Genomic DNA, 14505 nt, shown 5'->3' with positions numbered 1-14505 from the left:
GGGGGCGTCGCTGAACCCCGAGACCAGAGCGACTGCATGCGCGGCGCTGGGACGCCCTCCACCTGCAGCGAGTCGGCTGCTCACGTCTGCTAAGCGCATGGAAACCTCTATTGGCCGCAGCCGGTCTGTTAGAACAGAAAGGTTCATTGTCCTGAAGTCACCCAGCCTGTCTGACCACTTTGGAAGTTTCTTTATGCTCCGCAGAACTTGGAGGCAGTTGTCCCACCGGCCACTGGATTATTGACGCATGAGCTTTACCCAGCAAACCTCTCTCGGAAGGGGCGACCCTGGTTTAATTTTCCACGAGGCAGGGAAAGCAACGCTTGAGAAGAAAAGTTCTGCTCTCTCAGCACACTCGAACTTTAAGAACAGTAAACACTCCACTACTTGACGGGGTGGGGGGAGGGGTGGTGGTTATTGACCTGAAATTACAATTTTGTGGGAAGTGGTTGTAAGCAAGTGTGCATGGACAAGAGTGTTCTCGGACCACACTTTCTTCAGACTTCTGTATGCACCGACTTGGCCTGCCCTTGGGCTTCTCTCTGACTTTGGAGAATCCTGTTTGAGCAAGAATCCTGCTAAATCAGTTTGGGGGGATCCCCGACCCCCAGCCTTAGTATCTGATCCCCCTGGGCTGCCTTCAGCAAAAATTCTGTGGACGGGGCGTCTGGGTGGCTCAATCGGTTAAGGGTCCCCTCGGTTTCAACTCAAGTCATGATCTCACAGTAGGTGAGTTCGTGCCCCATGTGTGACAGTGCAGTCTGCTTAGGATTCTCTCTCCCTCTGTCTCTGTCTGCTCCTCCCCTGCTCATGCTCTGTCTCTCTCAAAATAAATAAACTTAAAAAAAAAAAAAATTCTGTGGAGTTGGTCTAGCAAGAATCCCCCAACCCCTTCTTGGTGATTTTCCATCCACTCACCCCCCACCCTATGCCTGGCCTGTACATCCCCATTTGTCCGTTTTACAATTGAGTCCAACCTCTCTTCCCTACAAAACCCCATTGTAGGAGCCCCTCTTGAATAAAGAAAGGCTGCCTGTCTCTAACATGTCCTGAATAATTTTTTTAGCAGGTTTCTAATGGTGTATGCATGCATGTGTGGGTGTGTGTGGTAAAAGATCCATCATGTAATGATTACATCTTTAAACAATTAGTATAAAATACATTCATTAAACAGTTTCATTTTGCTTCCGTGTCAAGCTCATGTGCTTTTCCAAGGTAATAATTTAGAACATCATATAATACTGATTTTAAGTGCATAGTTGAAAAAGGTTCACAGGAATGAAAGTCTGGTATCAGTATCAGTTTGAAGAAGTGATCTCATTGATTTTATCCGTACAGCTGAAGATTCCTTGCAAGCTTTATTTTTCAAAGCAGAAGCATTGCACAGGTGAACATAGGCACAAATATCCCTCTGAGTTGATGAAGCCAGATGGAGGGTGCTGGGTCTCTTTTAAAGAAGGTGAAAGCTGCTACCAAAAATGTCATAAAGCCATCACACCAGCCTGACAGTCTGGTCTTCCAGGTCCTCCAGCTTTTCATTTACATGATTACTTCATAAGAATAGAGCCAAAAGGAGGACAGCAAACCAAAACAAAAACCAAAGCTCTTGCATAACATTAGAGATTTAGTGAAGGCACCAACTTACCACTCTGAATATTATAAAGAGAGAATTAAGTTATTAAAAATTCTCTCTTACGTTTTAGGGTAATTAAAAAGACTTAGTCAATGTGGGGAAAAAATACAGAATAATCCCAGCCAGCAGGAATAAAATGTAGGATAGCATTTAAAATTTTCCTTCTGCAACTTCTGGTTCAGATAATTGCCATTGATGGATGTGTCGCTGACAGCGTGTACTAAAAGTTTGAGGCTGTCATCCTTTAAGCCCACTGATCAATCTCAGCATCACCAAGAGTGAGGCAACCAGACATGGTGGCAATAGGATGTGCAGCATATCATCTGAGATATTCTTACAAAAAAAGGGAGGGGGGTGGGAAGCAAGGCAGGAAGGGACTCAGGCAAGCTTTGGACTCTAACCCTCAGACCACAGGAAATACAGGAGATAGAGCAACAGGTTAAATGACACCCTGGGGAAGCAATCAGCCAACACCAAAAGGTGAAATATTTTCTAAGCCAACCAACCCCATTTCTTCAACACCTCCCTTTGACGTAAGGGATAAAAAGGGGGTGCTGTTCTATGTTATATGTGAACAAAAACAAAACAAAACAAAACAAAAAAAAAACAAGACTTAAGAAACGTAATATAATGGAAGACCTTGTTAGGATACTGGTGAAACTATAGAAAGACTACTTGGTCAATCCTTGTTAGGATCCAAACCAGCTATAAAAAGACTACTTGGTCAATCAGGGAAAACTGAACACATTGTGTATTAGACAATCTCAGGGAATTATTGGTAATTTTTTAGAGTAATGATGCATTGTGGTTTTATTTTTAAAAGGCCTTTTATGGGTGAAATTAAGAGGCTGAGACTAAATAGTACATGGCAAAGTACTGATAGCTGCTGAAGATGAGCACAAGCATGGAAGGGTGTTACAGCATCTACTTTTGTGTATGTTTGGAAATTCTTACGATTAAAAAAAAAAAAGGAAATACAGGGATAGCCACCAGAAGTGGAGAAAATAGCGTCCACGCGATCTGAGTACCTGCTGGTCATCAACACCTCTGATAAATGAGCTATCACAGAGCTCCTCCTGTCTTGTCTTTAAATAATTCCGTATTTCATCTTGAATATAGAGCTGTTTATTTCTTCCAGTTAAATTTGCCATTTCAGATTCAGTCCTTTGAGGAGAAAACGGTTGTTGATGATCATCCAAGAGCTAACATTTCTCAAACTACAGGTCTTCAATCTGATGAGCGTGACAAAGCCAAAAAAGACCAGCGTCATCCCCAAATCCTTGAATTTCAACAGAAAAAGCCCCGCTCTCCAGTAGCAGTGGTGGTGACAGTGACAAAGCTTCATTCTTTCAGTTTTAAATGAGTTTCATGGCCCTTCTTTCTCTTATCACTGAGTATGAACCCCCTGGATAGGAAAACAGCACTAGCTTACCTGATAGCCAACAAGTCTATGCTAAAAGCACCTGGCACACCATCATGCTGGCAGGAATGGGTGCCAGCCAGCACATCCTTCATCCCCTGGAAGGCTCTCTATGGATTTGTCGATTTTACAAACTTTTATATGTCCTCCCAAACCCACTCGCACATTATCTGTACAAGGGTAATGGAAAAGGGATTCCCATACAAGAAAGACACAATGATTTTCTTGCAAATATGAAAACAAAGCTGATGTTGCTCCTGGAGGAAGCCCTTGCCTCACCAAAGCTTCCTCATTCCTGCCCTGTGCTCACCTCCACTGTGGCTCCCTTCTACCTTGTATTTTTATTTTTTCCTTAATTGTGGATATTTTCAGACACATCCCAAAATAGAGTGAGATAAACCCCCAGGCACCCTTTGGCCCACCGTTAACAATTATCAGAACTTTTCAAAATCTTATCTTATCCATTCCTTTCAGACCGGTTTCTTTTAATTTTCTTACCGCCCCCCCCCCCCCCCGGAGCATTTTAAAACAAATCGCAGCCATACCAGTAGTTTCCCAGTCTCCTCCCCACTGCTGCATTTTTCACCTCGTAGTGGAATTTGTGTGCATGACATTTTCCCCTGTTGCTCTTCAGGAGGAGGGGGTCCTTTATGGCTTTGGCAGCGGCATGGAAACTGGCCCACGGTAGGTGCTCAGGAAACACTTGGAATTGAACGTGCGATTAAGGGCAGCAGCTTTATTGCCGGAGACTTAAGAATTCAGAACACAGGTCTTCGCTCACAGAATGCACGACGCCTCGGTCATCAAAAACATACTCATCCAAACACTCAGTATTTAGGACTCGGCACTGGCAGCCTCAGGACGGTGGGCACGTGGGGTGCCTGGACTTGAATCCCTGCCCTTGGCTGCTTGCGGTGGATGTCACTAGGAACGACAGAAGGTGGATTCCAAAGATGGCTGCAGAATCTCCTGTCCCCCACGTTTCCCCCTCCAGAGGTGGAGTTTATGTTCCCTCCTCTTGAACCCGGGTGGGCTGGTGGCCGCAGTGGAAGTGATGTCATGTGGCATCCAAGGTGAGGTCACAAAAGGCGATGCGGTTTCCTAGGGCACACGCGCTGGAGCTCCGCGCGGTCCTGCAAACCGTCCGTGGCCCGCAGATGGCTGGGAAGGTGGAGACTCAATGAGCACAGATTCCCGGCCAGCCCGGGCCACTTCAGAATCCTGTTCCATTCGCTGCCGTTCTAACTCCAGTTACTGTGGGACCACGACGGCCTTACAGTGGGAACTGCACAGCCCACCCCTCCTGAATTCCTCACCCCCTGTAACCATGAAAGATAATCACTGTTGTTTAAAACCACTAGAGGCGCCTGGGTGGCTCGACTGGTTGAGTGTCCCACTTCGGCTCAGGTAATGATCTCACAGTTGATGAGTTGGAGCCCTGTGTCGGGCTCTGTACTGACAGCTCGGAGCCCGAAGCCTGCTTCAGATTCTGTGTTTCCCTCTCTCTCTGCCCCTCCCCTGCTCGTGGGTTCACTCTCCTCTCTCTCTCAAAAATAAACAAAAAAATAACAAAAATTAGGCTTTAAAAACACAGAAACAAAAAAACCCCTTAACTATTGCAGTGGCCTGTTTTGAAGAGAAAACCAGACCACCGGTCTCTATGCCTCAGTTTCCACTTCTCCAAAATGTTTCCTACACAGTAAACTATTAGGAGTATTAACTGAGGTAAGAACATCACTGGCACATTATAGCACTCAAAAAATGTTGGCGATCATCATTTGGGAAACATACATCGTTTAGAAATCTTGACCAACCTAATAAAGATAGTATTTGCAAGTTTCTATTTGCCACGCCTGCTGATACCTTTGCTATAAGACTTTGAATAAGACTTGTTACTACATAAATGAAAAATCAACTTCAAGGTTGCTAGGAGTTCTTTCGGCAATTGAAGAGAAAACAGAATTTTTTGAAAAGATGCTTTGACTGTGCTTCTACTTCCCTAAAACATGCCTGAGAAAGCAGAAACAGTAAGCCGAGTGGAAGAGAAAGTTTCTCACAAATACGATCTTTGAAGAAAACCTAAAAACACGGGATTTTGTACTCATGTAGCGAATTTTATGGAGCTCTTTAGTACGTGTGTCTGAGAATGGCAGTGTCTGCTAAAGTAAAAGGAAGATATTTTTTGGAGCTCACCAAAGGACAGCATGAGTATCACTTGTTAAAAATATTTGCAAACAGGGGCGCCTGGGTGGCGCAGTCGGTTAAGCGTCCGACTTCAGCCAGGTCACGATCTCGCGGTCCGTGAGTTCGAGCCCCGCGTCGGGCTCTGGGCTGATGGCTCAGAGCCTGGAGCCTGTTTCTGATTGTGTCTCCCTCTCTCTCTGCCCCTCGCCCGTTCATGCTCTGTCTCTCTCTGTCCCAAAAAAATAAATAAACGTTAAAAAAAAAAAATTAAAAAAAAAATATTTGCAAACAAATCCGTATGTGTAAAAAAAAAAGGTATTTGAAATGCTAGGATAATAAAATAAAATGTAAGCTTGTTTTCTTATATATCTTCATGCACAGGATCAATGATTTTTTTACTTAGCGTCCATTCATAATACTTTAATTGGAGAGGACTTACAGCATGAAAAAAAGAGAGGGGAGCAGGAGAGAGTACACATCTCCATCTGGTGTCACGAAGTCATTTAACAACCTCTAATCACTAATGTTGCACATACCTGCTTCTTGAAGATTATATATATTATATATATTCATTATATATATATATATATTATATATACTACTATTTATTCACTATACCATTAAGTAATACAACTCCTAAGTAGTTTCTACTCTAGGAGTTGGAACACTTTAGGTGCCTTTTCTGGGGTTTTAGGTCAAGAGGGGGAGCTTCAGAAAGGTATTACCTGGGACCGCATGAGCCCACACCATTAAAAGGGTGAGCCTGACTTTTCCACTTACAAGTGGCCCTTTTCTCATTACAGTGCCAATGTAGAAATCACAACTCAGAATTCTTTTTTTTTTTTTTTCAACGTTTATTTATTTTTGGGACAGAGAGAGACAGAGCATGAACGGGGGAGGGGCAGAGAGAGAGGGAGACACAGAATCGGAAACAGGCCCCAGGCTCTGAGCCATCAGCCCAGAGCCTGACGCGGGGCTCGAACTCCCGGACCGCGAGATCGTGACCTGGCTGAAGTCGGACGCTCAACCGACTGCGCCACCCAGGCGCCCCAAAATTCTTAACAGCTACTATTAGGGACAGTATCTCGACTGGAAGACATTTTATATTTGGGATGGAGATATAACCTGGGCCATGAAAGACATGAGTGAATTAAAACTAAAGAATCCCTCCTTCAAGTAACATGAAAAACATTTTTAAAAATCTACTCTAAGAGTCAAGCTCCATAAAATCATTTAAAGAATTTGAGGATAAGGAACCTAAGATTTTCTGAGGAAAACTGAGTTTAAATTGCAAACTGAACTTTTAGGATCATAAAATACGGGTTTAGGCAAACTGAGAATTGAAAGGGGCGCCTGGATGACTCAGTTGGTTAAGCATCCAACTTCGGCTCAGGTCATGATCTCATGGTTCGTGAGTTCAGGCCCCCCATCCGGCTCTGTGCTGACAGCGCAGAGCCTGGAACCTGCTACGGATTCTGTGTCTCCCTCTTTCTCTGCCCCTCCCCTGCTTGTGCTCTGTCTGTCTCTCAAAAATAAAAACATTAAAACAAATTTTTTTAATTAAAAAAATTTGAATTTTTCCTCCCCAAGACATTATCATCCTCATCTTCCTCGTGACATCTGACACTGATCATCTCATCTCTAGTAGTGCTTGCCATCATGACATAGGGCACCCGGGTGGCTGAGTCGGTTGAGCGTCCAACTTCGGCTCAGGTCATGATCTCGCGGTCCATGAGTTCGAGCCCCGCATCAGGCTCTGTGCTGACAGCTCAGAGCCTGGAGCCTGTTCCGGATTCTGTGTCTCCCTCTTTCTCTCTCCCCTGCCCCGTTCGTGCTCTGTCTCTGTGTCAAAAATAAACATTAAAAAATTAAAAAAAAAAAAGAGTCAAAGTTCCATGGATACCTCCCCCAAAATGTAATTCTTTAATTAAAAATGTATACCCCTGAATTGGTGGAGAGCAATACTGAGAACCAAACGGCACCCAGTAAAAAACAGAAAGTAAGAGATTTCCACGCACACAGATGATTGTGGCTGATGGCACGGAGGCAGGAAAGGAAAGACCATGAGGTCCCCTTTGACCCTTGTAACCTGAGTTAATCAGCAGCTCTGGAAACACTGCTGCAGTTTTGATTCTGGGGCCTGGGGAAGCTGCTGATCTCATGTATTTTTGAGTAGAAAATAAGAAAACAGGAGCACTCCTGGTCTGGGAGAACTCCTGGCTGGGGAAGGGTTACTCTATTGCCAGCTCCAAGGAAGATGAGGGGAGGCGCGGGGCTGTGCGTCTGGTGCGTTTGTAGGAGCACAGAGTTGCACACATCACGCTCACAATAACGTTAACCGTTTTTACAGGAGTGCCGGTGATTCATTTGTTCTAACACCTACTTCGTGTTTGACGACAGCAGTGTTAACACGTGAGATCTTTATTACATAAGCTCTGCATCAGACCATCTTCAAATTCAAAGGAACCTGTGAATGGTTCAAGCTGCAGATTATGTCCCATTAGTGGGTCATGAAGTACAGGATATATAATACAAGAGTATATAGAATATATTGTTCCATGGCATTTTTGCTCACGGTTTTAGACATTTACATATGTTATATATATGTGCACACATATATGCTCATGTATGTAGAACTGAACTACATAAACATCAACAAATTCTGATAACATGAACCCTCCAGGAGGTGCATGAATATCATCTTCAGTCTTCTAATAATAATAATAATAATAATAATAATAATAATAATGATAATAATATGATAGATGTCACTCGTTGAGCACTCCTGTGTGTCAGCTACTGTTTCCAAGCTCTTCTCATGCAGTAATTGTTACTCTCCTCCTAAGCCTAGGAGATCGGTAGTACCACCGCCTACATCTTACAGATAAGAACACCAAGGGGCGCCTGGGTGGCGCAGTCGGTTAAGCGTCCGACTTCAGCCAGGTCACGATCTCGCGGTCCGTGAGTTCGAGCCCCGCATCAGGCTCTGGGCTGATGGCTCAGAGCCTGGAGCCTGTTTCCGATTCTGTGTCTCCCTCTCTCTCTGCCCCTCCCCCGTTCATGCTCTGTCTCTCTCTGTCCCAAAAATAAATAAAAACGTTGAAAAAAAAAAATTAAAAAAAAAATAAAAAAAAAAAAAAAAAAAAAAAAAAAGAACACCAAAACACACAGAGGGTAAGTAACTTGGAACAGACCTCACAAGCAAGCAGCAGAACCAGGATCTGACCCCGGACAACCTGACTGTGGAGACGAGCTCCCCGTGGCCTCTATCTGAAAAACCAAGACCGCAGGGAACTCACGTCCTCCTAAGACCACCAATTCCACTGTCCGGTCTCCTGGAAGGTTAGCAGAGTCAGTTCGGGAATGCAGAGCTCCTAATTTCCAATCCTACGCTCTCCCTAGACCTCAGGCAGCAGTATTCTTAGTAAAAGATGCTTTGTGAAGTTGAAATCAAACAGGCTCAAAATAAATAAAAGATATAGACGAGCATACTTGAAAGAGAAGAGAACATATTTATTTACATCACTGCTTCCTTTTTACAACTCCTACACTTTTAAATAATAAAATTTTCCAGGAAATCTGGTAAGTTTTAAATTAAGATATTTTAACAGAAGAAAATTTCCACAATATGATTTTTATTTACATGAATTTCCAAGAGTTTTAAATTGTTCCTTTTGAAACGGCCCAATATAACTGAAGCTCTCATTTAGACCTTGTATCTTTTTCAAAAATGGTTTGCTTAAGAAATTCAGCTTATAATCACATCCTTATAGTTTAGATCCTGACAGACAAAAATCTTGTTAACACACTTACAAATACAAACCTGTTTCATAACTGATCCACATTTGGGCTACAAGCTCAACCTATTTCACATGTTTTGGTGCCAAGCAAAGATTTTTTTTTTTTTTTTTAGACAGCTTTTAAATTTCTTTGATTAAAACTTTCTGGAAGTTTTCTGGATCAGTCATACAGCTGCTTATGAGTTTATATGTATGTATTCTCAGCACACATCCAGTCGGTGAGGATGGGCGTATCTCCAGTTCAGTCAACTCTCAAAGTGACTCACAGGGATTCAGAACTTTGCTGGGGCAGATACTAGGGCATTTTCCTCTCCTTGGCCACTCGTATTTGGGATGCTTACGTTTCCTCCAATATTGCACATGCAAATCACTTACTTTTAAGAGAACTTACTATTCATAAAATGGCTTCTAACAATAACAACGGTCTGACATCCTTCCATGTCGCACTGAGAGATTTCAAATATTTATTAGTGAAACTAGAAGAGAGGATAGATTTTCCTAATATTTTAAGCATGAGTTCCTCCGAACAGTTGGTATAACATCCATCAAAAAATAGAAAAGATTAACTTTACCATGATCAAAGATATAGTTCACAATGAAAAACATACAGTTCTGGACACCTTCTCTGTAAGAACGACCGACGGCCAGTCTTGAGCATCATGCCGCGGCAATAGAGGCATCATCCATGAGTCGACCCTGTGGCTTTAAAGTGAGAAAACAAAACAGGTTTACAACACAGTAACAACAAAAGCTCTATGAATTGAAAAGATTCTGAAATTCTTGGAACTGTGTCCCAAAAACAGAATAAAGTGTACAAGTATCAGAATCACATTGTTTTTCTCCTTCTCCCACCCCAGTCTCTCTGCACTTGAACCTGGGGATGGCCGACTGCAAGCCTAGGTGCTCCCCCCTCGTTCCCTCTGACACCACAGACGTCACCCGCTGGCCACACACGCCCACCTGCCAAATCTGCCACAGGCACTGTTTCTCTTCACCTTGTTTTCTAGCAGCTACTCTATCACCAGGAGTGGGTGAGAGGGAACCTAGTTACCATTCCCGCTTAAGTGGTAGCTTTATTCTCTCTTGCTCAGGGTCCTCCTGCACCTCAAGCTTTACGCAGGCGACAAACCTGAGCTGACAGACAAGTTCTTGGGGATTCAAGGTCTCCCAGTCTCCTGTCTGAGAAAGAGCAATCCGCGATGAACTACGGTGTCTAACAATGAATAGTGCAAGGATAGAAGCAGTAGATGAAAACAAAAATTTCCCCTTCCCCAAGGTCACTGGAAAAACTTAAACCATCACATGAGCAGAGTAAAGGCTAAGCAGGAAGAAAAGGTACTGTAACTGTACTTAGGGTATCAAACTTCTGACAGGTTAGCAACACCTCAGGGTGTCATCAAGTAACTGACAAAATGAAACTTTTTTTTAAAAAATGCTTATTTGTTTTGAGAGAGAGAGAGAGAGAATGAGCAGACTCCACACTGTCAGCACAGAGCTTAACTTGGGGCTTGAACTCACAAACTGTGAGATCGTGACCTGAGCCGAAATCAAGAGTCAGACGCTTAACCGACTGACTCTTAGCCCCCAAAATGAAATTCTTGCAAATAATTTGATCAAGCAGATGTATGTCAGCAGACCTTTGTGGTAATGCACAACAGAGATGGCATTCAAGACATCAAACAGAACAGTGTGATAATGTCATCACCAAAAGCCATTTACTATGCTTTATGCAGAATGATCCCCAGGGGACTCCCTGAGGTAAGGAAGGGAGCACTCCTGTCTTCGGTTTTGTTGCTGTGCGTTTTATGCACGTATGTGTGTGTGTATGTGTGCATGTGTGTGCGTATATGTACGTGTGTGCTTGTATAAGTTAGGCCTCTGACATCTGAGGCAGGAACGGAAGGAATGAAAGCATAGGTGCTGGTCTTTTATACGTCATGTCATCTTTAGTACTGACAGAGGATGTTCAGTTTTAGAAAAAGAATAATGGCTCAACGTGGCTAAATCCTTATGAAACACAGCTTTACAAACAGAAACAGAAGACAAGAACGTCATGCAATGAGAAGACTGGAATGTACTTTTCAAAGGAAGAAAAATATTCATCCAGGTTCGAAGGAGGGAAGCGCCGTCCAAAAGAACTTTCTGTGATGATGGAAATGCTCTGTGTCAGTGCTGTCCAACATGGTAGCCACCAGAATGCTGACTTCCTGAGCACTTCAAGGGGGGCTGGTGCAACTACTTTTTAAAATAAATTAAATTATAATTAATTTTAATTTAAATCTTGACAGGGCACACGTGGCCAGTGGCTGTCATACTGAACAGCACGGCGCTCAAGTTTAGCAAAGATGTGAAGGGATGTACAGCGCGAGTAAGACTGTTCGCTAAGTGGGAAAGGGAAACCCTTCGTCACTGTCCTTAGTGTGACAAGTAAAACAACTGTAGTTCTGACTCTCCCCGATAAAGGAGCTGGCTCTGAGGATCCCAGCCAACTTTTCTGGCAGTAGTCAAGCTACTAGAAGGTAGTACGTGGATTTAGAAAAAAGAGCATGGCAGTTCAAAAGGGCACGTTAGTTACGTTAAACCTTGCAAATGTTTATTGTTCTGGAACCTTTCCTTAGATTAAAGGACTACCCAGAAGAGGTTTACTGTGGAAGAAAATGAGAAGACTGAACCAGCAGGAGCTGGGACTGGGTGGGGTGTAGGGAGCCCCACAGGGAAAGGAATGGAGGAGATTAATTGGTGGACCTGAAATCCTGATTCCTCAAATCAATCCACTCTCACACCTCAAACAGGCTGTGTTTGTGCACCTCTGTCTACGTTGATACACGCTCTCACGCTAATTAAGCTGCACTTCTGAGTTTGGGAACGGCAGACCTCAGAAGGTCAACGGCGAAAAGGACATCAGAGGCCATCACTTCCCCAGTGCTCCCCACCCCTGTCATGAGATTTTTTTCCCCACGAGGTGACCTCAGACATGGCAGGGAGGAAGAGCAACAGACATAGCTTCAGAATGTGAATGGGCAGAGATGTTAAAAAAGCCACTGCTACTGGGGGGTGGGGAGCGCAGGGGGTGAACAGGAAACCTCTGTACTTTCCACTCAATTTTACTCTGAACTTAAAACTGCTGAAAAAAATAATAATAATAAAGTCTCTTAAAAAGCTACTTTTTTTAAACACAGATCTAGAATTATGAGATTTTTCTTTTATAGTTTAAAAGTATGGTGCTTAGGGCACACCTGGATGGCTCAGTCGGTTAAGCGTCCAATTTCAGCTCAGGTCATGATCTCGCGGTTCATGGGTTGGAGCCCCGCATCGGGCTCTGTGCTGACAACTCAGAGCCTGGAGCCTGCTTTAGATTCTCTGTATGTCTCTCTCTCTCCAAAATAAATAAGCATTAAAAAAAAAGTGTTTTTTTTTAATCAAAGTATGGTGCTTGGAAACATTAATAAGTTCTTTTTTTGCAAATGTAAATAAGAAGTAGTGTAAGTCTGGAAAGATAAAAGCTAGGAAGATTATGAAGGCTACATTAATACAGAGTAATGTAAAATGTACCCAATCCCAGATTATATAAAGAAGGGACAGTTCCTCCAAACTTTTATATCTGAGTGACTGAGGAAACTACAACCACCTGGAGGGAAGCCTTAATTTTAGGCATCGAGAACGGCTTCACTGGAGGTGAGCACTGTGCTAAACAAACCACCTGTGTGGCCCGATTCACTCCTTCCCACACTGACCATGACCATCCTACACATTCCTTTACTGCAGGAACCTGGAAATGGTACCAGTATAAAAAAAAAATCAAAACATTAAACCAGACTACAGTTTCCAACACAGGACCATTTTCAGAAAAGACCCCAATCCAGTATTACATAGAGAGTCAGGAAAGCTCAAGGGTCATATTTAGAAAGTTAATCCATTTTGATTAAAAATTAGTTATAAACTAACCACAACTTAAAAATATGCTTTACTTATAAGCCAAAGAGAAAAACCTGTCTAAGGATACTGTAAAGGTAAATCATTTTTACCTGAGGGAATAAAAACCTTGGAAATTAGATTCTGTAAAATAATAGCAACTTTACAGAAACGAAAAGCAATACTGCCAAATTCATATGATACACGTCAAAACTATCAGTTAGTTATGATCTCGTGGTCCGTGAGTTCGAGCCCCACATCAGGCTCTGTGCTGACAGCTCAGAGCCTGGAGCCTGTTTCGGATTCTGTGTCTCCCTCTCTCTGACCCTCCCCTGTTCATGCTCTGTCTCTCTCTGTCTCAAAAATAAATACACGTTAAAAAACAAAACAAAACAAAACAAAACAAAACTATCAGTCTCAAAATATCGTTGAGAAGCTTACATGAAAAGCCACCTTTGGTTTGTGTTCCAGACAGGAGATTTAGAAGTCCTAAGACTTACCTTTACAAAAATACTGGTAGGTATAAAACGCCTGAGCAGCTGATTTGTGAAGTGAGGAAATCTAAGCAGATTGACGTGGAGAGATGGCAGTTGTTGGTATCCGGCCATTAGAGGATAGAAATTATATAACATTTCCTGTTCGGTGCCCGGGAGGATACGCAGTCGAATCTACATCATAACAAATGGTAGAGAAAGATAATCAGTATATACACTTACAGCATCTTCATGGTATCACCCCTTAGTTATTTAGAAATCACTGGACACCCACATCTTTCTGGTGAAATGTGCTGTCTCTCCTATTCCACTTTCCAGACAGATGCTACTAATAGGGCTGAATTAGGATGAGACTAGGACCACACACATAATAAATATGCAAAAAATACGTGCGTGATCATCTCAGCTTCTACAGTTTCTACCAAGATCTAAATGGCAATGTGTACCAGCTTAAAAAGGGGAACGCTAGATGGACTGACATTTTCTATGTCTCGACCATGTAGATTTTATAGTCACTTATGCCATGAGATAATTTGTAGGAAAGTATCTTTGTAAATACTATGTCAACAGAAGGCAAGCTAGTTGTTTCTGGTGTTTTCGGGATTTTATCTTTGTAGTGAGGTAAATACTATCGGGAAAAAAAGATGTTTGGAAAATTTTAGTGATACTTTAGAAAAGATCACAAAGGTAAGATTTTGGTATCGTGCATTATTTATTTGTAAGTCAGTATGTGAAAAGGATCAGGACACTCAAGAAAAGCTTACGCATTTGCAAATGAGTACATACGTTATATACGTGTCAAAGATAACGTGTGTGTACCCAACACAGAACAGCTAATACGACATGTACTATATGTTATAAACTTAAATTAGTGTATGGACTTACAGTCTACTTTGTATAGAATTCTATTTTTTTTTAATGTTTTTATTTCTTTTTGAGAGACAGAGAGAGACAGAGCACGAGCGGGGTAGGGGCAGAGAGAGGGAGACACAGAATCTGAAGCAGGCTCCAGGCTCTGAGCCTTCAGCACAGAGCCCGAGGCCGGGCTCGAACTCAAGGACC

General features: G+C 42.8%; 1 protein-coding gene across 1 annotated transcript in view; it reads right to left on the bottom strand.

Annotated features, from left to right (window-relative positions):
- Positions 1–8726: 8726 nt before the first annotated feature.
- The window catches only part of TRAPPC11 (trafficking protein particle complex subunit 11), a 48563-nt gene continuing 42784 nt past the window's right edge, over positions 8727–14505 (bottom strand). Inside the window, exons 29-30 of the mRNA XM_040489893.1 lie at positions 13450–13617; positions 8727–9739 (exon numbers count right to left, since the gene is read on the bottom strand). Coding sequence (XP_040345827.1) covers positions 9695–9739; positions 13450–13617 — 213 coding nt within the window. The 3' untranslated portion in view covers positions 8727–9694. The remainder of the gene's footprint in view (positions 9740–13449; positions 13618–14505) is intronic.

The sequence above is a fragment of the Herpailurus yagouaroundi genome, unplaced genomic scaffold (assembly GCF_014898765.1).
Source record: "Herpailurus yagouaroundi ecotype Mexico unplaced genomic scaffold, PumYag 181, whole genome shotgun sequence".
NCBI lineage: Eukaryota > Metazoa > Chordata > Mammalia > Carnivora > Felidae > Herpailurus > Herpailurus yagouaroundi.
The sequence above is the reverse complement of the archived record's forward strand: the minus strand, read 5'-3'. Positions and strand labels throughout refer to the sequence as shown.